At 44.4% G+C, this 22,045-nt stretch overlaps 1 protein-coding gene across 46 annotated transcripts in view; it reads left to right on the top strand.

Moving 5' to 3' along the window:
* The window catches only part of KALRN (kalirin RhoGEF kinase), a 692,908-nt gene that overhangs the window by 304,238 nt on the left and 366,625 nt on the right, over nucleotides 1-22,045 (top strand). For all 46 annotated transcript variants that reach the window (XR_015164343.1, XR_015164397.1, XR_015164395.1 and 43 more), the window contains exons 8-9: nucleotides 1,299-1,430; nucleotides 4,538-4,768. Coding sequence is in view for 37 of the 46 variants with exons in the window: in XM_086402125.1 (XP_086258251.1) it covers nucleotides 1,299-1,430; nucleotides 4,538-4,768 (363 nt within the window). In the remaining 9 variants the exon portion in view is untranslated. The remainder of the gene's footprint in view (nucleotides 1-1,298; nucleotides 1,431-4,537; nucleotides 4,769-22,045) is intronic.

The raw sequence follows: 22,045 nt of genomic DNA, 5'->3' as shown, positions 1-22,045 counted from the left end.
CAGATTGATACTGGGTCATACCCAGCACTCTTCCAGAATTGTTAGGAGGTGGCTTAATGCAATATAAACATACAGAATGAAAAATCAACCGCCACAGCCAACTGGCTAAGGACTGAAAGCTGACATAATACCAAGAGGACGACTCAAGCAGTTGTAGAAGCACATACCAGAATTGAGAGTAACTGGAGGAATCAACTTTTATTTGCTGTTTCCTGACTTGGATTACTTCGAATGAGAAGAAATTTTATTTGTATCCATTTTTTTTTAATGCAATTTCTCAAGATTGCCAGTCCTTCAGGGAAACTCATAAACCATGCTTATTTTTAGCTGGAAAACATACACACACACGCACACACCAAACAATGGATTCAAGGCTATTTTTTCAATGCATTTATTTAGGCAGCTCTTTATTGTCCTCAGATGGGCTGTTCTAGGCAATGAGATAAAAAGGTATTTAGGCAATTAATTTAAATGGAGCTGTGCAGTCAGGCAAGAAGAATCATAGACAGAACCATTCCAGACTACTGGGTGAAGAATTATCTGCATTTTAGAGGTGTATTTTCCACCCAATAAATCTGAGTGATTTCAGTTAGCTTACCCTTTGTGCATGGAGACCCATAGTCTTCCACAGTTGTTAATTTTAATTTTTAAATAATTTGATTTCTATCAAGATCTATATCTATATATCACATCCCAGGAGTCACTCTAGACACAGTGCAGTCTGTCCTTAATCTCCCCTCCCCCTGCCAGCCCCTTGGGGTTCTGACCCAACAGCAGGAATCTTATTGAGTGTTAATCTCCATCCCCTGTAGGAATGGTCTCTCCAAGTTCCCTGGGGTGCTGGATGGGCCTTTATGAGGCGTTCTTTGCTCCTCTTCACAGCTAGATATCCACATTGCAAAGCACGTATGTGTAAATATCCCATTTTGTTATATGTTGCCTCTCATGTGTGAGCATGCACAGGATAAGCATCTCTCATGTACACATATAATTTAGTGAGCTGTTTTCACATGTGTATTTTATAGTGGATATAGCCCACTGAACATGAAGACAACTTCCATCCCCAGCAGTTTCATAGTAGTCATCTTTCTTTGTGTAAACTACACTTTCTAAATAGGTATTTGGGTCTGACTTGTTTCCTGAGGTTGGTGTTTATAGAATTAAAGAAAAAACTCCACCTTCTGCAGTGGTCTCTGAAAGCTTCCAGAGGTCCTGATGCTTCTTAAAGGTATCTGTCTGTGCCTGTCACTGCCCGCCCCCAGTGCTCCCACACTGACCTAGCTGGCATCTCCTTCCAGTTCTTGTCAGGAGTGGATGCCTGGTGCAAGATGTGCAGTGAAGGTGGCCTGCCCTCTGAGATGCAGGACCTGGAGCTGGCGATCCACCACCACCAGTCTTTGTATGAGCAGGTGACCCAGGCCTACACAGAGGTGAGAACCAAGCAGGACACCCACGGGTCCTGGCTATGTATGGGCGTGGGTGGCAAGAGCGCCAGCCTGTGAGCTGTGAAATAGCTTGGGTTGGACTAAGAAGAAATGAGGCCATTTTTCTCCTTCCGGAGACATCTTTAAGATCTTTGATCTGTGAATGATGGTCTCTGCCCAGGAAGCAGAAAAATGCAGCCATCAGCAGGTACCACATTGGTATACATGTGTGTGTGCACCTCACCCTGTGCATGAAGACTGGACTGTCAGAGGAAGGACTGTAAGAAAGCAAGACTGTGCTCTCTGGAACTTTCTGGATGGTGAACAGGCATGTACACACTAGCCTTGTCACCACTTTTATGAAGCAGCTCATCAAAAAAAGTACTAATTTCCTCACTGGCAGGTCCAGAGGACAACTCACCATGGGGTGGAGATAAGTGTTTGTAGGAGTGAGAAGCTGCTGCGGAAGTGAAAGTCCAACTAAACAGCTCTTATGCTAGAAAATCAAAGACTGGGAACATGGTACAAGTTAAGAGGGAAACATTTCCTTTTAAAGTAAAAGAAAAGAAGTATATAGGTGCATGTGTGTGAATACACCCAGCCCAATAAGTTTGTTAAGTGATGTGAACTCTGAGGGAGCAGCTGAGGGATGTGAAGAGATGGGCTGATCAGGAAAGCTGGATGAGAAGAGGGAAGAGTCTTCACATCTGGCCCATGGATTTTCTTGGGAGAAAGGTCAGCTAAGGCACTGTTTCGCAGAGTGTGTCCCTGGACCAGCTGCCTCAGACTCACCTGAGGTGCTTGTTAAAGGTGTAGATTCCTGGGTTCCATGCCAGGCTAAATCAGACTGTCAAGAAGTAGAACCTGGAACCTCCATTTCAATAAATATCAACCCAAGTAAGTTTGGTGCTTGTTGAAGTCAAAGAACTAACTAATTTCAACTGAGTGAAAATAAGAGTTTTTGCCACAGTCAACATGGAAATTTGAATCCTGGTTCCTTCTCTTACCCGTGTGACCTCAAACAAGTTACTTAACCACCCAAAGCCTCATTTTCTTCCTCTGCGAAATGAAAGTAATAACAAATGCCTGTAGTTTTAAGAGTTGTAAAGGTAATTTGTATAATCCACTTGGCCCAGTGCCTGACAGTAATAAGTACTGAAAAGGTAACAGGTTTCATCATTTTAAGAGGCAGAGAGAGGAGAACTAGTGAGCCAAATTTGATCTCACCAGCTCCAATGCTCACAGCTAAAGGCTTTCTCTCAGGACAGAACTATGCCTCTGCCCGTGGGTCAAGAATCTCTAAATTTACTCTTTATAAAATATAAAAATAGAGCATATAAATGAGAGGAATATTATACTCACACACTCATGGAGTGTGATTATAATATATGTAGAGAGACACGGCGTTTCTCTCAGTTAATTCTCAGGCCCTAGCACTGTGGGATGGAGACGCTCCCTTCAAGCCCACTTTAGAGGGCAGTGGACTGCCCCTGCGTCCTGCACATGTGGGCTGAGGCTGAGGGCTGGGACTTGGGTTGACTTGAGTTTTAGGACTTGGCCCTCCAACTGGAACCACCCAGCCCTGGACAGAGCACAGTGCCCAAAGGCAGCATTGCTCAGAATTCCCTGAAGAGAGCTCTCCCGGGTATGGCCACAGAATGTGTATCTTACTCATGTCTCTATTATTGATGACGTACTTCCCCTCTCCCTCTCCTGGCAATACATCGTAGGAGGCAGCACAGTAGAATGGGGTGGATGGAGTTGGTCATCAAAATTGGTCATTTTCCTCCAGCCAGGCTCTCTCTCCTGTCTCAGCTGCGTTCTCCACCTTAATCATGTGTTCTCCTTTCTTAATCATGCCACAGTCCCCCATGTACTTCTGTGGCTCCACCAACAGGGGAGTAACTGCAGGCTCTGTATTTCTGAACCCCCAGCCAAGCTATTATCAAGATGTGCAGGTAGGGGAGGGGAAGCTGCAAGCCCAGCAAATAGCTCCCTATTCATCATCATAAGGCCAGAAGTGGGAGCACACCTCCTCTGCCACGTTTTTGGAAGGAAAAGACCGTCTTAACTCTTTGTTAACTTTGACTTCATTGTTAACCAGATTAATTTGGGGTCTTAAAATTCCTAGTCATCACTGTTTTAAATTAGAAAGACACATGCTCCTTGGATACTCTGCCAAGCACTGGAGAGCCACAAGTGTCAATCAGATGATGCCACTTTCTAGAAATATTGCCAGGAATCTGGTGAGGATTGGCAGGGAATGTCACCCCCACTGGTTTTAGCACTGAGGGTGAGTTTTGGGGAACCCAGGAGCATGGATGTTGTGTCCACAATCTAAGGGTCACTCACTTATTCTGCATGTTTTCAGGATAAAAAAAAAGGGCGGTTGAATAAAAGGAGAGTGAAAGAAGGATAAATATAAAAGAAAGAAAATGACAAGGAAATAAAGAAGGCAAGACAGAGAAATGATGATGATGATGATAAAGACAGAATTCGGTAGCCGGTACTACACACTGGGTTCTGTTCTAACTAAGTACTCTGCTTGTGTTAGTTCATTTAATCCTTACCACAACTCTCTGAGGTATGTGCCATTACTATCCCTACCTCACACACAAGGAAGCTGAGGCCCAAAGAGGTTAAGTAACTTGCCTCTAGTCACACACCTAGAAGTTCAGAGCTAGGCAAAGGAAGGTGAGGAAGGAAGAGGCAGAGGGGTTTATGGTGACAGCTTATATTCAGGTTTTTTTCCCCAAAGTGGAGTTCTGTTGCCTAACCTAGTTAGAGAGTCACTCAAGATATTTATCAAGTACCGAGTGTCAGGCACTGTTCTAGGCATGGAGAAAGATAAACAAGGCAGAGTACTTGCCCTGAAAAAGCTGAAATTCGAAGAAAGACACTGATTCAGGGTCTTGAAGACCATGGCTGCAGCACCAGCACCTCCCCAGGCTGCAGGCCGAACGCTGGGTCAGCTCTGGTGGCACACTCCTCGGCTGTCATGAATCTGGGTGGGAATCTCTGTTCCAACCAGGGGCCCTGGCAGCTTGCCTTGCCTCTCTGTGCCTCACCCCACCTCCCCCTTCTCCTTCAACTTGACCTTTCTCATCTTACAGGTCAGCCAGGACGGCAAAGCACTGCTGGATGTGCTGCAGCGGCCCCTGAGTCCCGGGAACTCCGAGTCCCTCACAGCCACAGCCAACTACTCCAAGGCAGTGCACCAGGTGCTGGACGTGGTGCACGAAGTGCTGCACCACCAGCGGCGGCTCGAGAGCATCTGGCAGCACCGCAAGGTGCGGCTCCACCAGCGCCTGCAGCTCTGCGTCTTCCAGCAGGACGTCCAGCAGGTACCACACTGCTCCCCTGCCCGGCATCTGTCACAGACCAGGCAGGCATGCCTGAGTCCCTCACTGAGGTGACCAGGCCTGGGGATGCCTGATTTATGGACGGAAGAGGGCAATCCAGCCCCCAGCAGCCCCCACCCCCTCCTATACCCATCCAGACTTGTTCACTGATGCTTCTCACTTAAGCAGCTTTACAGACCTGGCCTGGGGTTGGGAAGGGAGGCTCAATCTGAGAAAGAGCAATTCTTTGCAATCATGACTTTGTTTTCTTTGGGGAAAGCTTGACCGTCCCCCAGGCATTAGCTTTCTGGACAGCTCTGGGTCTGGGGTGGTGGGTATCTGAGCACTGTCAGGGCTGGACCCCCAGCCAGCTCTCTTCTCAACCAGGGATGCAGGTGGCCTGCTGGAGCTGGGGGGTGGTGGCATACAGAGCCTTTAGGGGATTCTTTGGCAAGCTTGATTCGGAAACCAGATTTAAAAGATGGGCTGTTGATAATTGTATGTTCTGTAATTAGAGGTTACTTCTGGCTTAATCTGTTTCTTGCATTATTATAATAGTCATAGCTTTTATTCTTTACCACAAAGAGTAAAGAAATGGTTATTTTCTAACTATAAAAGGATAGCCTTGCCACAAATACCCTTTTGGATGAAATGACCCATTCTTTTCTCCTCATACTTCCTTTGTCTGTCTCTTTGGGGACCCCTGGGAGCTTTTCTCTGAGGACTAATAGCTGGAGCAGGGGGTGGTTGGGAACTAGAGATGAGAGTTAAGTTTTAGTATCATTTCCCTGCTGGTTCACTGCAAGAGGCAGGGGTGGGAGCACTCATGTTCTCAGACTTTTTCTGTGGCCACCTCATAATTTCAGGATTTATACACATAAAATAGCATTTCACTCTGCTTCCACACCTCCTGTGATATTGACCAAGTGTAGTCAAAAAGTATATCGAAACATACGTGGAAAATGGAAAGCTAACTGGATGTATCTTTGGAATGTTGGTTCCCCTTACAGCTGTCGTTAGGGAGACCTTACACTGGGTACCCTGAGAAGGAGATAGGTTTGGAGGGAGAGCAGGGCATCCTATCAGGGGCTGTGACACCCTCTGTGTGTTGGGTTACCGCCATGCAGTCAGTCCCAGGAGTAGACAGCCCTCCAGAAGTGTCCCATATTCTTGGGCTGCCCTAACTCCTTTGCAGCCCCCACCCTCCAGCTAGGGCAGTGAGGAGACTTCAGAGGTGACACTTTAGTCTCAGGAGAGGTGGGAACTGCTGATGTGCTGGCCCAGGCTCTGAAACCCTTGTGGGGTTTGCTGGGAATGGAGAAGCAAATGCTTTAGTTGTCTGCTCCTGCTGTCTGGAATTGTTCAGATCAGTGTATCATCTCTGAGCACAGGAGGCCGCAGAGTTGGTCTGTGAATGAGACAGAGGTGCCAGCCTCCAGAGGCACACAGAGGAGAGGTTACTGTTTTGAGTGACTTTTGGAGATTTCTGTACCATGTATTATGCAGCTTCCTTGGTGTGCTCATTGCCTTCCTGCTGTTTTCATGGCTGTTGGATGGTGTAGGATCGATGATGGAGAGGGGCAGAGGGCTGTGAGGGGGGTGGGGAAAGACATCCCCGTTAGGAGGGTGGCATCTAGACACAGACTCTCTGGAAATAGCGGTTATCAGACTTTTCCATGGCCACCCTGACGTCTACACTACAGCTGGGGGAAAGTATAACAAAGCTACACTGCTGACTGTTTTACATCATGCTCTTAGAAACGAGAGCATTCCAGGAATACAGACCCTATCAGTTCACCTCTATCAGTGAATCACATTGTCGGCACTCAATAAAAGCAATAAGATTATGAGGTAGAAGTAAAAGGGTTTGGATTTTCCATGAGGACTGAATCCCCCAGGGTGGTTAATTCCATTATTCTTTTCTGGACATGTGAATGTGACTTCTGAAGACATGATGTCATTCAGCCATTTGTCCCACTCACTCTCGCTCACCAAATATCTGACTCTGGGACAGATATGCAAAGACGAATGTGATAAACAAGGGCTACTAATTTGTGATGGGTCTCAGATGCTTCCTGACACCCAGCAACCATCAGCATCTGATCAGTGTCTGAGCTGGTGCTTCAGAGGTCACTGGACATGATGAACTCGGTGGTTCCAGTGACAAACTCGGATTTTGGTCTCCCAACTGCAAGCCATGCAGGAGCCTGTCCTAGTTTTCACAATGAGATTGGGACAAGTAGTTTCCTTTCTCTGTGCTCCCACAATTATATAATTATATTTAATTATATATATACACACACACACACACATACACACATACTTCCCAGGTGGCACTAGTGGTAAAGAACCCACCTGCCGCTGCAGGAAAAATAAGAGACTTGAGTTTGATCCCTGGGTCAGGAAGATCCCCTGGAGGAGGGGGCATGGCAACCCACTCCAGTATTCTTGCCTGGAGAATACCATGGACAGAGGAACCTGGTGGGCTACATTCCATAGGGTCCCAGAGTGTCAGACATGACTGAAGCAACTTGACATGCATGCATGCATCCACATACATAAAAAATAATTTAACACAAAAGTCAAAGTGCTATTGAAATTTTATATATTTATCATTTTTTTATTTTGCATTTTTCTATCTCTTCTGTTCCAGTATCTCCTTGAGAGCAGGAGGCACGACTGCTACTTCTCTGTGCCCCTTACAACTCTTAGCTGTCTGGCATAAAGCTGGAGTTCTTTCTGTATTTGCTGACTTGAGCTGAAATAGTCCCTGGAGAACCCCAGTTTCTGCCTCTATGACTTGAGCACCAGCTAACCCTCCCTCCCAGCCCCTTCAGTAGTTGCCAGGGAGTAGCTGGGGTCTGCGTGCAGGAATCGTGGAAGGCGGCAGGGTCCCAGATACTTACTTACAGCCCCGGGCAGGGGACTCAGGGACACAGCATTAGCGCTACAAAGCATCTTGGTGCCCATCAGCTATTCAGCAAGGCGGGGCCTGGGCGGGGAGCCCAACACTGCACTAGGTTCTGGCAAGATGCCTGCTTACATAGAAAGGCAACAAAAGATACACACTTGAAAATAGAAAGTTCCATGCTACCTGAGCATGCCAGGCAGGTGCACAGCAATCAAGTATTAATGGGACAGGCCGAGGCACAAGAAGTCAGAGTTGTTATCCTGAAAGAGGAGAGAATTGATTAACCATATAGTCTGGATCCAAGACTCCTGAGCACATTTGGGGTTGAGAGATGTTTACTCTACAGCCTAAGTGGGAAGCTTGTGAATGAGCATCAGTGGCTGGGGCAATATAGCATTGTGGATAAAAAGCATGGGCTCTGGAGCCAGAGAGCCTGAGTTTAAACCCTGCCCTGACAAGTCTTGGCCATGGGACCTTGGGCAAGTGAATTCACTCCTGGTGCTTCAAGTTCCTCACCCCTAAAATAGGAAATATCACATACCTATCTTTTTGGACTGAATGAGGTGTAAGCACAGTGCCTGCCTAGCATGTAGTAGATCCTCCAGCAGTATGGCCTGGGTTTAGTCACATCTTCTTTGAGTAGTACTCGGGTGTGCCCTTATGCTTGTGCTGTTGGGAACCCCCAGCCTGATTCCTTTGTTTCTACAATAGCAACTGCTTCATGGATCTGTTGAGTTTCATTTCATTCAATGATAAAAATTTCAGAACTGCTAGGGACTGGAAGAGCACCCAGTCTCACCTACTATAGGTCAAGGAAATTGAGTCCCAGAGATGTAAAGCAACTTGGTCATAACCACACAGCTAGTTAATGGTAGTTCCAGGACCAGAAACTAAGTCTTCTGGCTCCCAGTCCAGGTATCCTACAGAAAAGTCACACGAGAAAGGAGCCTGGCAGACAGAGAAGGAGAACAGAAGAGAGACAGGAGGGATACATACAACCTAACAGAGAGAGAGGAAAGACAGACACGCACATCCACACACCCTGGAACAGGGAGAGAAAGGAGAGACAGGGACTGTGGGGGATGGGAAAGAAAAGGATAGATTTAAAAACAGAGATCAGAGAAACAGACATACATGGGCTGGGAGGAGAAAGAGAAAGAGGAAGGTGGGGCAGAGACAGAAGAGAAAGAGACAGGGACTCCTGCTTGTGGAGAGAGGAGGGAGAGCCAGCCAACCTCTCCCTGTGCCTGACTCCTTATCACATTGCCATTTCTGGGGGTGGTCTTTTCCCAAGCAGGATTACCTTGTCCAAAGCATGGAGTAAAGCAGAGAGGTTGAAATCGAGATAGACACCAGTGAAAACAAGATTTAGACATTATGTAGCCAAAATCAGCCTGACACATTACCTCTGTGCTAGCTCTTCTCTGGGTCCCAACAGGTGTCCTTTTACCATTCTCTTCCCCTCTGGGCTTGGAGGCAGTGAAAATAAGTCTCTGAGGATGAAACTGGAGCTTGGGTTCATTAAGATGCAGAAATGCATGGACAGGGCACACCTGCCATAGTATTGCTAGTGGAATAATTTTCAGTGCTGTTGTTTTTCCAGCGTAGAGTGGAACAGTACTAAAAGTGAAAGCGAAAGTGTTGGTCCTCAGTTGTGTCTGACTCTGCAACCCCATCCTCTGTCCATGGGATTTCCCAGGCAAGAATGCTGGAGTGGGCTGCCATTCCCTACTAAGCAATAGCCAAAAGAGCATTTCACAACAATATCAGCCAACTTATCTTTCCATCATGGGCTCCTTCTGAGCCCAGATAGACCTAATTTTGTTGAGAAGAACAAGGAGTAGCTAGTCTTGATCTTTCTGACAGATGCAAATTCCATCCCATTTTTTCACAGGCAGAGAAACTGTCATGAGTATCTCTGTAAGCTGTCTTATTCTACCTCCTTTTCTTCTTCCCCTTGCCTGTGGTGCAAGAATAAATTGGTAAAGTGTTTTGAAACACCTGTGCGCAAGGCCCTGTGCTAGGAGTTGGGGGTCCCTGGCCTGAGAGAAGACATATGTACCTGAGGATGTGTCAGTGGCAGGTGTCTGTCTGGGTTTAGGGCCAGAGAAGCAAGACAACAATGGGCTGGTGGAGTCACAGCAGGAAAATTTCCCATGGTTGGAATGGCATTTGCACTGGTCCTTGGAGCTCAGGCAGAGGATCTGGGGATGGTATTCCTGGGGATAGCCAGGAAGTGGAGAGCTAAGTTACAGCCAGGGGACAGGGAAGGGGAAATCTAACTGAGTGCCTGCTCTTGGCAGTGATAGCAGGAGGTCAGGCTGGAAGGGTTAGGACATGACCTGTTTGAGGTTCCAGTGCCCTCCCTTAAGAACAATATGTTTTGCTTTTAAGTGGCCCAAAAGTGAGCTAGGGAGGGGCAATGATGACAGTATTTTCTGGCTCAGTGACTTTCCATTCTGAATGAATGCATTAATATTAAAATCCATAGTTCTGTACTACAAATGAATCTCACCTGTTTCTCTCAGTTTTTACTGAAGCCTCATATGGAAAGCTATAGCTTTTACTGTGTCAGCTCTTGCCTGCCAAACAATGTGTAAAAAGGATTTGAGGGTAATTTTTTTAAACTCCAGATAGTGGATCTTTTACTAGCTATAATGACTAAAGCCCCTTAATCATACTAAACCAGTTTGGGCATTGTATAATCCAATTAACAGCTTTGCATAATAAAAGGTGAGCACTTTAGGTTACAAATTGCATGCTTAGGAAAAAAATGACTGGAATGATGATGGGTCTAGAAATGAACTCTTCTTATAAAAAGGAAGGATTAAAGCATCTGAGAAGGAAAATCTCACCCAGGGCATACATAGTCCCAGGGAGATGGGGGAACACACACAGTAGGAATCATTCTCAAAAATCTGAAATGCCAACTGGTGGTAGCTGGTGGGTATGTCAGGGAGGAGATTCAAACATCAGAGGTATGATTGGATTCCAGCCCTGAGATTTTTTTTTTTCCTGAGATTAAATGTGTCTATAAACGTTTTATTATTCATAGCTCATGATTCATCTTTATGAGCAATTGAATATCTAATCACTTATCTTATTTAATCTTCCAACACTATAAAGCAGGTGATAGTTTGGTCTTCATCTTACTGATAAGGAAATTGAGGCTTAGAAAGGTTAAGTAAACTTGTACAAGGTCACATAGCTAGAGGCAGAGGAAGGATTTATACCCACTTCCACTGAATTTCTAAGTCCATGCTCTTAGCCTCTCTGCTATGCCCTGGGCACTATGCTGGATGATGGGGATGCAGAGAGACACAGCCCCTGCCCTCGAGGGGTTTATAAGTTAGTGCTGGAATGTCATTGCTCAAAGGGCCCAGATAGATTACTTAGTCCCAAAGGCTGAGACTTGCCCAAGATTGCATAACTACAGACAGATGAGATTCATTCCCAAACTGCCTGTGCAGTAAGACCCACACAGGCAATCACACTCGCACTCAGACGCTCTTCACCCGCTCCATCATTAGAAAATGGCCTGCTATGGTTATTTATATCTAACACAATGCCCCTAAAAAAAAAAAAAAAAATGCCCCTAAAACAAGCCCTACCCATTCTCACTTGTTTTTCACAACCATAATTACATTACCTCAACATTGTTGGTGGTTTTCTTTGTTGGTGGTTTTGAGTATCTTGAATAATTTCCATTTGCTCATGGTAGTATTTAGCAGTATAAAAACTCTCAATTAAATTTTGATGGTGATAATCCAGTCATTCAAATCTGTTCAAGTAGACAACTGATGATTCTTTGGGCAGGGCGGGTGTCCAGAAAGTGAGCAGGTTTGGGCTTGGCTGAACTGGGGGAAGTAGAGAGGGGAGAAACAGAGGGCTCTGCCAGTCAGGGTTGCTTTCTGATTGGAGTGGGGATGAGGAAGCTTTCTCATCTGACTCTTCTGTGTCACTGATCTTGGAGGGGGCACTCTATCCCTCTCCCTGTGGGAGGAGGCTGGCACCAAAGTGTATGTTCCAGTCTTCTCCATGTACTCTCCAGCTAGAATTAGCAGGGCTGGGAAGTGGGCCTTGGAGGCCTGCCTCTGATGTGCTCAGACCCTCCTGCCTGGAATTTCATGGACCCTTAGTACCCTTCACACTCTACACCTCACCCGCCTTCCTCTCTGCCCTGCTTTCCACCTTCTGTTCCCTTCCCTGTCATGGTCTTCTCCCTTGGTGCTTACTTTGATTTTCTGATTGCAGACTCTGTTCTGACTGAACAGTGGTCATTCTGTGATGAGCACCTTCCAAGGAAGGATTTGGGTCCCTCCCTCTGGCAGCCTTGGGAAGCTGGTGGGTCCTGAGAAGCAGTGAGAAGTCCCTCCCCAGAAGTTACTGAGCCTTGGGGCTTTCTTGAGCCACTGTAATTTTAAACACCTTTAATGTCCTCAGTTCCTCTTTTATTGTTAACAAGTGACTAAACAACATTCAAAAAAACTAAGATCATGACATCTATTTCTATCACTTCATGGCAAATATGTGGGGAACAAGTGGAAACAGTGGCAGATTTTATTTTCTTGGGCTCCAAAATCACTGTGGATGGGCAGTAACTGCAGCCATAAAGTTAAGACACTTGCTCCTTGGAAGAAAAGCTATGACAAACCTGGACAGCTTATTAAAAAACAGAGACATCACTTTACCGACAAAGGTCCATATAGTCAATGCTATGGTTTTTCCAGTAGTCATGTACAGGTGTGAGAGTTGAACCATAAAGAAAGGTGTGTGTGTATATGTGTGTGTGTGTGTTAGTCACTCAGTTGTGTCCGACTCTCTGTGACTCCATGGACTGCAGCCTGCCAGGCTTCTCTGTCCATGGAGTTCTCCAGGAGAGAATACTGGAGTGGGTTGCCATTTCCTTCTCCAATGCGAATTTTACTAGTAGTAGTTTAGTCGCTCGGAGAAGGCAATGGCACCCCACTCCAGTACTCTTGCCTGGAAAATCCCATGGACGGAGGAGCCTGGTAGGCTGTAGTCCATGGGGTCGCTAAGAGTCGGACACGACTGAGCGACTTCACTTTCACTTTTCACTCTCATGCATTGGAGAAGGCAATGGGAACCCACTCCAGTGTTCTTGCCTGGAGAATCCCAGGGACGGCGGAGCCTGGTGGGCTGCCGTCTATGGGGTCGCACAGAGTCGGACACGACTGAAGCGACTTAACAGCAGCAGCAGCGGCAGTTTAGTCGCTAAGTTGTGTCTGACTCTTGCAACCCCACAGACTGTAGCCTGCCAGGTTCCTTGGTCCATGGGACTCTCCAGGCAAGAATACTGGAGTGGATTGCCATTTCCTTCTCCAAGAGAAGGCTGAGCACTGAAGAATTGATGTTTTCAAATGATTGTACTGGAGGTACCATAATTATGGTACTCTTCAGAGCCCCTTGGACAGCAAGGAGATAAAACCAGACAATCCTAAAGGAAATCAATCCTAAATATTCAGTGGAAGGACTGATGCTGAAGCTGAAGCTCCAGTATTTTGGTCAACTGATGTGCACAGATGACTCATTGGAAAAGTCTCTGATGCTGGGAAAGACTGAGAGCAGAAGGAGAAGGGGGTGACAGAGGGTGAGATGGTTGGATGGCATCACCAACTCAACATGAATTTGAGCAAATTCTGGGAAATAGCAAAGAAAGGGAAGCCTGGCATGCTGCAGTCCATGGCATTGCGAAGTGTCAGACAGGACATAGTGACTGAACAACTAGACAGTCACCATCCAAGGACATTTCTGATAAACATGTACTCAGCGTGTCCTTGACCTCAACGTGCTAGGCTAAATACCAGGCTAAAGGATAAAAGATTCACACTTTGTAACTAGTGGAGAGCTAGAAAAGATTCTGACCAGAGAAAACAGGTTATCAGAGTGAAGGGCTGAGGTAATTTTGTGCCAGCAGAGGACTGAGTTGGAGTGGGAAGATTGTGGGATCACAGTCATTGACTGAAGTGATGGGAACGAGGGTAGATATGAGAGTATTTATGAAAAAGCATCACTGAAAATTGCTGTCCATTTTGTTATAGAAAGCAAAGGAAGTGTCAGTTATGAATGGAACTGTATTTTTCCAAGTGTGGTTCTTGGACCAGTTAAAGAACCCAACTCAGGTCCACTTGTCCAACATAGAGCAAAGCCAAGGTACTGACATCAAGTCCTAGTGAAGGAAAGTACAGTATTTTTTGCAGGGTGACTAGCAAGGAAAACAGGAAGCTGGTGCTCAAAAGACCTGAACTCCTTAATAGTTTTCAGGGAAGGGTTTTTAAAGGCAACATTAGGGGTACACACACAGGGTATGTGATCAGTTCATGGACATTCTTCTGATTGGTTGGTGGTGAGGTAACAGGGTGATGTTTCGAGAATCCTAATTAGCAACCTTCTATTTCCATCCAGTCTGGAGTCTACTGCTTGTGGTCAGCATGTAATCACCACTCTCCCCTGGATAGGGGTGGGAGTGATCTTAGTTTCTGCAGAACGACTCAAAGATACGCACCAGATTGTTATCCGTATTCCTTCAGGAGGAACTAGGAGTCCTGTGGCTCTGTTGTTCTAATCATTAACTACATGAGCCTCCTCTTTGAAACCTGAGGAAGGCCAAACAAGAACAGGGGACATGGAGAGGCTTTTGCACCTGAAAGGACCTCGGAGATCCTACTCAGTTTCAGTTCCTCCCTTTCTTTGATGTTCCTCAATCCTGAGAGGAACAGGGGTGGGATAATAAAAGGAATACAGTTTTGGATAGAGAAGTTAAAAACTCAGTTTAGGGGGGGACTTGCCAGGGTTTCAGATCTCTGGCATTAAGATCATCTGGGCAGAGTTGGGGCTTGTTAAAAACAGATTATCTGGTCCTGTTCCACACTATTTAGTTCAGAATCTGTGGATGGCATGGTGCCTGTGTTTTAGAAAGAACCCCAGGTGATTCTGAAGCATTCTAAAGTTTGAGAGCCTCTGACTTGAGAGATTCAGTCCTTAGTGATGAAAAGTGTGGTGATACCATAAACAGGAATCAAGGCACTGTAGTGAGGAGATGCTCTCAGGAAGTTGCCAAGGACAAAGATGAGTTCCAGTCACCCCAGCCTGTAGGGCTGGCCAGAGTGGAGGGGCCCAGGGGAGGAAGACTGCTGGTCTCCTAGCTGGCTTCCACCTGGTATCACATGTGTCAGGAGACAGGACCATGGTTCTCAGGGGAAGATAATCTGTTCACCTGCTAATGAGTTTCAGCTGAGCCCTCTTGGAAAAGTGACAGCTTTCCCTGCCATAGCAAGACATTTATTTTGATCATACTTGTTCCAAAGATGAGACAGAAAATGAATTGCTGATAACTGATAATTGCTGATAATTGGGCATTTCAAGTGTTGCCCACATGCTCTCCAGTCACAGCCAATGGGGAGCAGGGTGGTGCTGGCAAAGGATGAGCCATTCCCCTTTAGAACTAATGTGCAGTGTGCTGTGTAAGGAAGCAGAAATAATGATTTGATGGACTGTCCTGGGTACTCTCACACATCATGTGTACTGGAGCCTTTAACAGGACAAAATGTATTGTTGACACATGATGACATGTCAGCCCTCCTCCCTGAGCTCAGAATAATGGCTTCTACAGAGTTGAGGGGTGGGGCTGGGAGGTAGGGGGGCGTGAAGAACTGAGTGGGGCAGTTCTTCACTTTATGTAAAACATCTTGCCTATTTTATCAGGGATCAGATTATGACACAAAATTAATAACATATTTCAAATAAGATGATTGATCAGAGAGAGCCAGGGAGGGAATCAGTTGGAATTCTGATTTCACAACTGTTTGCTAAACATCTTCATTTCTTTTCATGGTTTTGCCCTTCTTCACACAGAAAGTTCTCACATCAGATTGGTTGAGTTAATTCACTCATTTATTCAGCTGATGTTCTTTGAGGACTTAGCAGTAAACCAAACAAAGCCCCTGCCCGTGTGGGGCTTATATTTAGGAAGTAGAGAAAAACACTACTGCAAACAAACAAATATGTCATAGGTGCTAAGTGATAGCCAGTGAGCTAAATGAATAAGCCATGGAATGTGTTTAAGAAAAGGTTCCAAGTATGTGAAATGGAACCTACACAGTCCTTGGGGCCAGAATGAGCTAGGTGCATTCATGAAAACAGGAGAACGGTCAGAGTACCACAGTGAGTCAAGGGAGAAGGGACAAGAACCTAGGTTCCTCTAAGTTATGATGCCCTTAATTTATGATGGTGCACATTTTGGTGATGCTTTAGCCACCTAAACCATTCATGTAAACAGAGCTTAGACATCAACTTAAAACTGTGTTCAAAGGTAGTTGCCTTAAAATGCAGGGTCCTCCTGCATTTTAAGTTGGAGTCCTTCTCCAGTGTTAAGTGAAAGTGAAGTCACTCAGTTGTGTCCGACTCTTTGTGACCGCATGGACTGTAGCCTGCCAGGCTCCTCCATCCATGCAATTTTCCAGGCAACGATACTGGAGAGAGTCACTCTCTCCTTCTCCAAAATTAAGATTCTATCATATTAGAAGAATCAAAAAAATCAGAGTCCCAGGACAGAAAGCAGCTACGCCTTTGATTTTCTCCCATTCACTTGGTTGCATTCATGCCCACAGTTCAGAAAATATCAATACTTCTCTTCAAAAGGACTTTTCTGTTCTCCTTAGCAGCTAGAAATAACTGTCTCCTCCCCTGAAAAACAGAGTCTTGATTGTATACTGGTTGGAATAAACACAATTAGATGAGGAAGAAAGGGGGTGATTAGGGAATTATACATAATGGCTGTTAGATTGACTCCTGAATCCAGTTCAGGATGTGAGTGTCCTCCCTTGGAAAAGGCTGTTCTGGGAAAGGACTAATTCTGGTGAAAAAGTTGGGGAAAGTTGGGGCGTGAGAAAGGAGGAAGAAGTTTACAAGTGGTTTGCAAGATTACCTGCCTGCTGTTGTGGTGAGGAGTCCTGGGCTGACCAGGACTACTGTCCCCAGTGACAGGGCAAAGAACAGGCCTCCGGCTGAATGGGTTGGCACAGCTTTCCCTGAGACAGTAGGCAGCCATGCTTGCACTTGACTATTCATGTCTATAAATATTCATTGAGTATCTCCTGCATGTGCAAGGCTGGTGGGGACACTGGGGGCAGGCAAGTGATGAAAGGGTAGCATACAGTGGTGGAAACCTCGTACTTCTTCAGGAACCACCTGCAAAGTGAGGCAGTGCAGAGGGAGGATACACACAAAGGGAGAACTTTGAGTGCAGACTGTGAGAGGTACTGAAATGGAGGGTCCTAGCTAAGGAGTATGGAGCTAGAGACATTCAGAGTCATATGTTGAGAGGACGAGTTTGAGTTGACTTCAGCATGTCTTAAGCAAACCCCTCTGCCAAGTACCATGCTATGTCCAGGAATCACAGAGAGGTCAGAGTCTAGTGGAAGAGACCAGCCTGTGGGCAATAATTGTAGTTTGAACAGAGCAGAGAAGAGTGATACCACCCCCAGCCTGAGTGGGCTGTTAAAGAGAAAAGACTTTCCAAAACTAGAGATTTTGAGATGGTGCTTAAAGGATAAATACGAAGGAGCCTGGGAAGTAGATGTAGGGAGAAAAAAAGAGACATTTCATGTGAAGTGAAAAATAGCAAGAACAAAACTCAGAAGGTAACAAGCAGTTTTGGAGATATTGAGAGGTGGGACAGGAATTCGCTGGAGGTGGAGTTTGGGGTGGGTAGGGCTGGTCACAGAGGACTTCACATGTCATGTTAATGCTTCCCTCATAGCTCAGTTGGTAAATCATCTGCCTGCAATGCAGGAGACCTGGGTTCGATTCCTCGGTCAGGAAGATCCCCTGGAGAAGGAAATGGCAACCCACTCCAGTATTTTTGCCTGGAGAGTCCAATGGACAGAGGAGCCTGGTGGGCTCCAGTCCATGGGATAGCAAGAGTTGGACACAACTTAGCGACTAAACCACCACTACCAAAAATTATACCCCAGTGAAATGCCTTCAGGAATGCAAGGGTTAATTTGATGTAAGCCTAAATTTATAATTCTTCAGATGGATTTCATATCCCTAATTTTTTTATCATTAGGATCCAGCTGTATTAATAATTTATAATTTATTTTTAAACCTTCGTGTATAAAATTACTCCTTTGAAATTAAAGGCACATCTTGCCAGAATCAGATTGAGAACTATCATTGGGTGCTACTTCCCACTCAAGTTCGGACGCACACCTGTCATTTATCAAAACCAGAATGTGAGTATGCAAATTGAAAGAAAACATGAAAAAATCTGTCATCTGCTATCCCTTGTGACTCACTTGCTTCTGCACCAGTGACAAGTTCCTCTTCCACCCAGTTTTTCAAGGCTTTCTCCTGGAGGGATTAACATTCCACCTGCTTCTTCATCACCCCATGCCCACTCACCAAATCCTAGCCATTCTGTCCCCTAAATATTACTCAAACCTGCCTCCTCACAGACACTGCCATTGGCCTCATCTGAGCTATTATTGCCTCTTGTCAGGATTTCTATAGGAACTTCCTGTTTTCCTGCCTTCATCCAATTGATTCTCCACAAAGCAGTCAGAGCAATAATTTTTAAATCAAATCTGATGGTGTCGTTCTCCTCCTTTAGCCTTTTAGGGGCTCTTAGGCCAAACACTGGAATGGAGCTCAGCCCACCAAGGCTTAGCTCTATCTGGTGCCTGCCTTCTCTGGGCTCATTTCCTACTAAAGCCTGCTTAAGCCATGCTGATCTTTTCAGTTGCTAACTTGGTTAAGTCCTACTGTCTCTCAGGTCTCAGCTAAACCTCATTTCTTCAGAGTGAGCTTCCCTGGCTTTTGGCACTTTTCACCCTTGCAATTAATGATGAATTGTGTGGTTTCGTATCTAGTGCTCATTACCCACCTAGACTGAGTTCCTAGAGTCAGGGCCAGCCCTGCTTTGTTTAATCCTGCACCTCGGGCTGTCCTCTGGCCTGACACTAGGCCACCATAAGACGAACAATATATATTTATTAGAGTATGTGAATAGCCATATCCCACACATGCTTCTCTGCATCCAGAAGACCCTTCCTTCAGACAAAAAATAAAAGGAAAACCTCCTATTGTTGGAAACACTTAAATACCAATTCAAAACCATCAGAAGTATCATTACCTATCATCCTGTACTATCCTAACTATAACTGATAATTGACTATTTTAAATAAGATCTTGTAGATGAGAGAAATTAAATAAAGGGGCACAAATAAGGGGTACCTTGATTGGTGCTTACACTTTGATAGGGTCCGGGGTGAGGCTAGAAACTCAATTTATTCTTCAGCCAGTGATGTTCAGGTTCTGGGTCTCACTAGACTTCCGATGCTGCACATTAATTTACAGTGTGTCGCTAAGTGCCAGGCACTGCTGGTGTCTGCTCACAAGCACCTTTCTCTGCTATGCAGTCCGTGTTAGAACCCTGTATCCCCAGGGCTGGGGACCATGACATCAAAGGTCAAGAGAGCTTATGAACTGTCTGAAACAAAATCGACAGAAATTATCATTTTGAACAATTCATTGATTACGTTTATCTGTCCTCAGGTACTTCTTCAGTCTCTATGTATTACTAAAGTAATTTTATTCCCTTCCTAAATCTTTTGCTTTTATATTTGTTAAGTTGATTTCCCTGCAGTCCCTGAATCGGCATTGAGGTTGCACTGTTTTCCCCACAGCTCCAGTTCTAATGAAAGAAGTTAGACTAAATGGAGACAATGTAACATCACAGAGCAAAGTTATGTGTAAACTAAGTAAAAGCCTCTTAAATATGAAATAGACTTTTAAGTGGTTAAATTTGAGCTAATTGAGTAAACTAGGTGTCACAAAGGGAAAATAAATTGACATTTTAAAGAAACCAAAATAACTGAAACAGTAAACAAATTGCTTTTAAAAGAAAATGTTTAAAAGTTGTGAAAACACCCTCAGGGAGTATAAAAGCTAACCATTTATGAACTAGTACATACCAAACATTTCTCTCTAACCAATTTGCTTTAGAATATTATTTAGAATATTTATTGAAAATGAAATAGATTGAAATTTTAGAGACTGAAAATGAAAAGGAACAAAATAAAATTCATGAAAAAAGTGCCAGAGAAGTAGATCACACTTAACTACTCAAAACGAATTTTTAAAAAAAAAAATTATGATCTGAAAATACGTCATAAATTCCAAAGCACTCATGAAAAGCTACAAGATAGCTCTTTTGTATATAAAAATTATCTCCAAGCTTCAGTTCATTCTCAAAAGGGGATTAATGAAAGTTTAAATATGCATAAAAATTATAAAGTTACACCATCCATGGTACACAATATATGGAAAAATTTGTGACTAGAAATGTTTATCTTTGGCTTTGCATGCTAATACCCATCATCCCTTTTACTGTACAGAACTGTGGGATCAAATTGTGGTAAGTCAAGTAAAAATGCACTCTCCTGATTTTTTTTTTTGCTGAAATATCACCATAAGTAACTCAAAAGAAAAGTAGGCTCTTCTTTATTCTGAGAAAGGGATATTTAAAGTTCCTTTCAGTGCTGCCTTTCAGTGTTTGCAAAAGGTAAAAATTCAGTTCACTTACTATTGCAATTTCTTTCTGCAGATATGCCTCCAGAATATTAAAAAGTATTGTCAGATTTTTGTTAGTGTCTAAAATCTTTTTGATTGAAGTATAGTTGATTTACAATATTGTGTTAGAGTCAAGTGTACAGCAAAGTGATTCCGTTTTATACATATATTTTTTCAGATTAATTTCCATTATTGATTATTATAAGATATTGAATATAGTTCCCTGTGTTATATATAAATTCTTTTTGCTAAAGTGTTTAAGCTCTTTACACTAAGTGTTTAGATAAAGTTATTTTTTAAAGGCTTTTTTCCCCTTTCATTTTCATGGATAATTACCTGACTTGGCTTTATACCATGTACTTTTGTTAAACCTCATTTTTATATTTATATGTGCTTTTCTCTAATACCATCTTGGTATGACTTTATGATATTGAAAGTTGCCATACTTCGTACAATTGCAGACATTAATTTATCTCAAATGTCAGAGGATGTGAAGCCAAAGGGTAGATTCTGTAGAACCATAACTCCCATGCCTGCAATCCAGGCAATGATTTGGTCTCTCTGCTTACCACAGGACAATCTGTAAAAGAAAGTATCTGTAAAATTAAAGTATCCTTTTAAACAGGCCTAGTCCATCTAAATCATTTTCCCAAAAGTCCTTCTAAAATCTGAGAAAGCTAGCACCTCATTAATCAAATGTTTAGTTGAAGTTTACTGTAGTAGGAGTAGAGTCAAATTAGTTGAATCTTGGCAGGATCTGCAATAGGTATGTCTGTCCTGTAATTCTGATTTAATTGTGGCCATTTGATTTATTGAATGCCAACTTCTCAGAGCCCAGGTAAACTGCTTCCCTTCTCCCTGGGATGCTGCAATTCATGGGGTCGCAGAGGCGGACATGACTGAGTGACTGAACTGAACTGAACTGATGTGGACAAATGCAAAAGGGACTCCAGGCTTTGATCCTGCCTATATTTCAAGGGTTTTACTGCCCCTCAGGACAACATATTTCCTCACCTTCTCAGCATTCCCTCACCCATCCCTCTTTTTCAGCTGCCCTCAACTCCAGGGAAAATGTCTTGAGGCCAATCACTATACCTTAAGTCGGGAGAACATGGAGTTTCTACTGCTTCCCAAGAGCATCAGCGATACTAAAGACCTTACTTTATTTGGTTGATTGGTTGATGCTGATTGGAGGAGAAAGATGAAAAGAAACCAGAGACCACAATTGTCCTGGTGATGGGCTATCTTTAGTACAGTTCCAGTTGGGGATTGACTACTCTGGACTTTACTTCCAGTATTAGGGATGGAGTCCTAGGAGAGCAATGAGGCAGGGTCCCCATGACTTAGTGACACTTCCATGAGCATTTTTATGGTGGAGTGAGAGCGAAGGAACTGCCCTGACCTGATACCGCCTGTATGTGTGCTCAGTGGTTCAGTCATGTCCAACTCTTTGTGACCCCATGGACTGTAGTCTGGCAGGCACCTCTATCCATGGAATTTTCCAGGCAAGAATACTGGAGTGGGTTACCATTTCCTACTCCAGGGGATCTTTCCGACCCAGGGATTACTGCCTAATTTCCTGCAAGTGTGTCTGACTTTATGGTTGGAGTCAAAGTTGTGAGAGGGTTAAACTGTGTCTGGTGGTCTATGTAGCTTGTTTAAAATAATGGGCTTATTAAGGCTGAAAAAACTGAACAAGTAATGAGAGGATATTCTGGAGATCAAAGAGGAGGAGCTGAACTTAGTTAAGGGTGGGATTGTTATATTGCCAATGA

The sequence above is a fragment of the Bos grunniens genome, chromosome 1 (genome assembly GCF_055505025.1).
Source record: "Bos grunniens cultivar Pamir isolate PY7600 chromosome 1, Bosgru_T2T1.0, whole genome shotgun sequence".
NCBI classification, from domain to species: Eukaryota; Metazoa; Chordata; class Mammalia; order Artiodactyla; family Bovidae; genus Bos; species Bos grunniens.
This window is presented reverse-complemented; position numbering and strand designations above follow the sequence as displayed.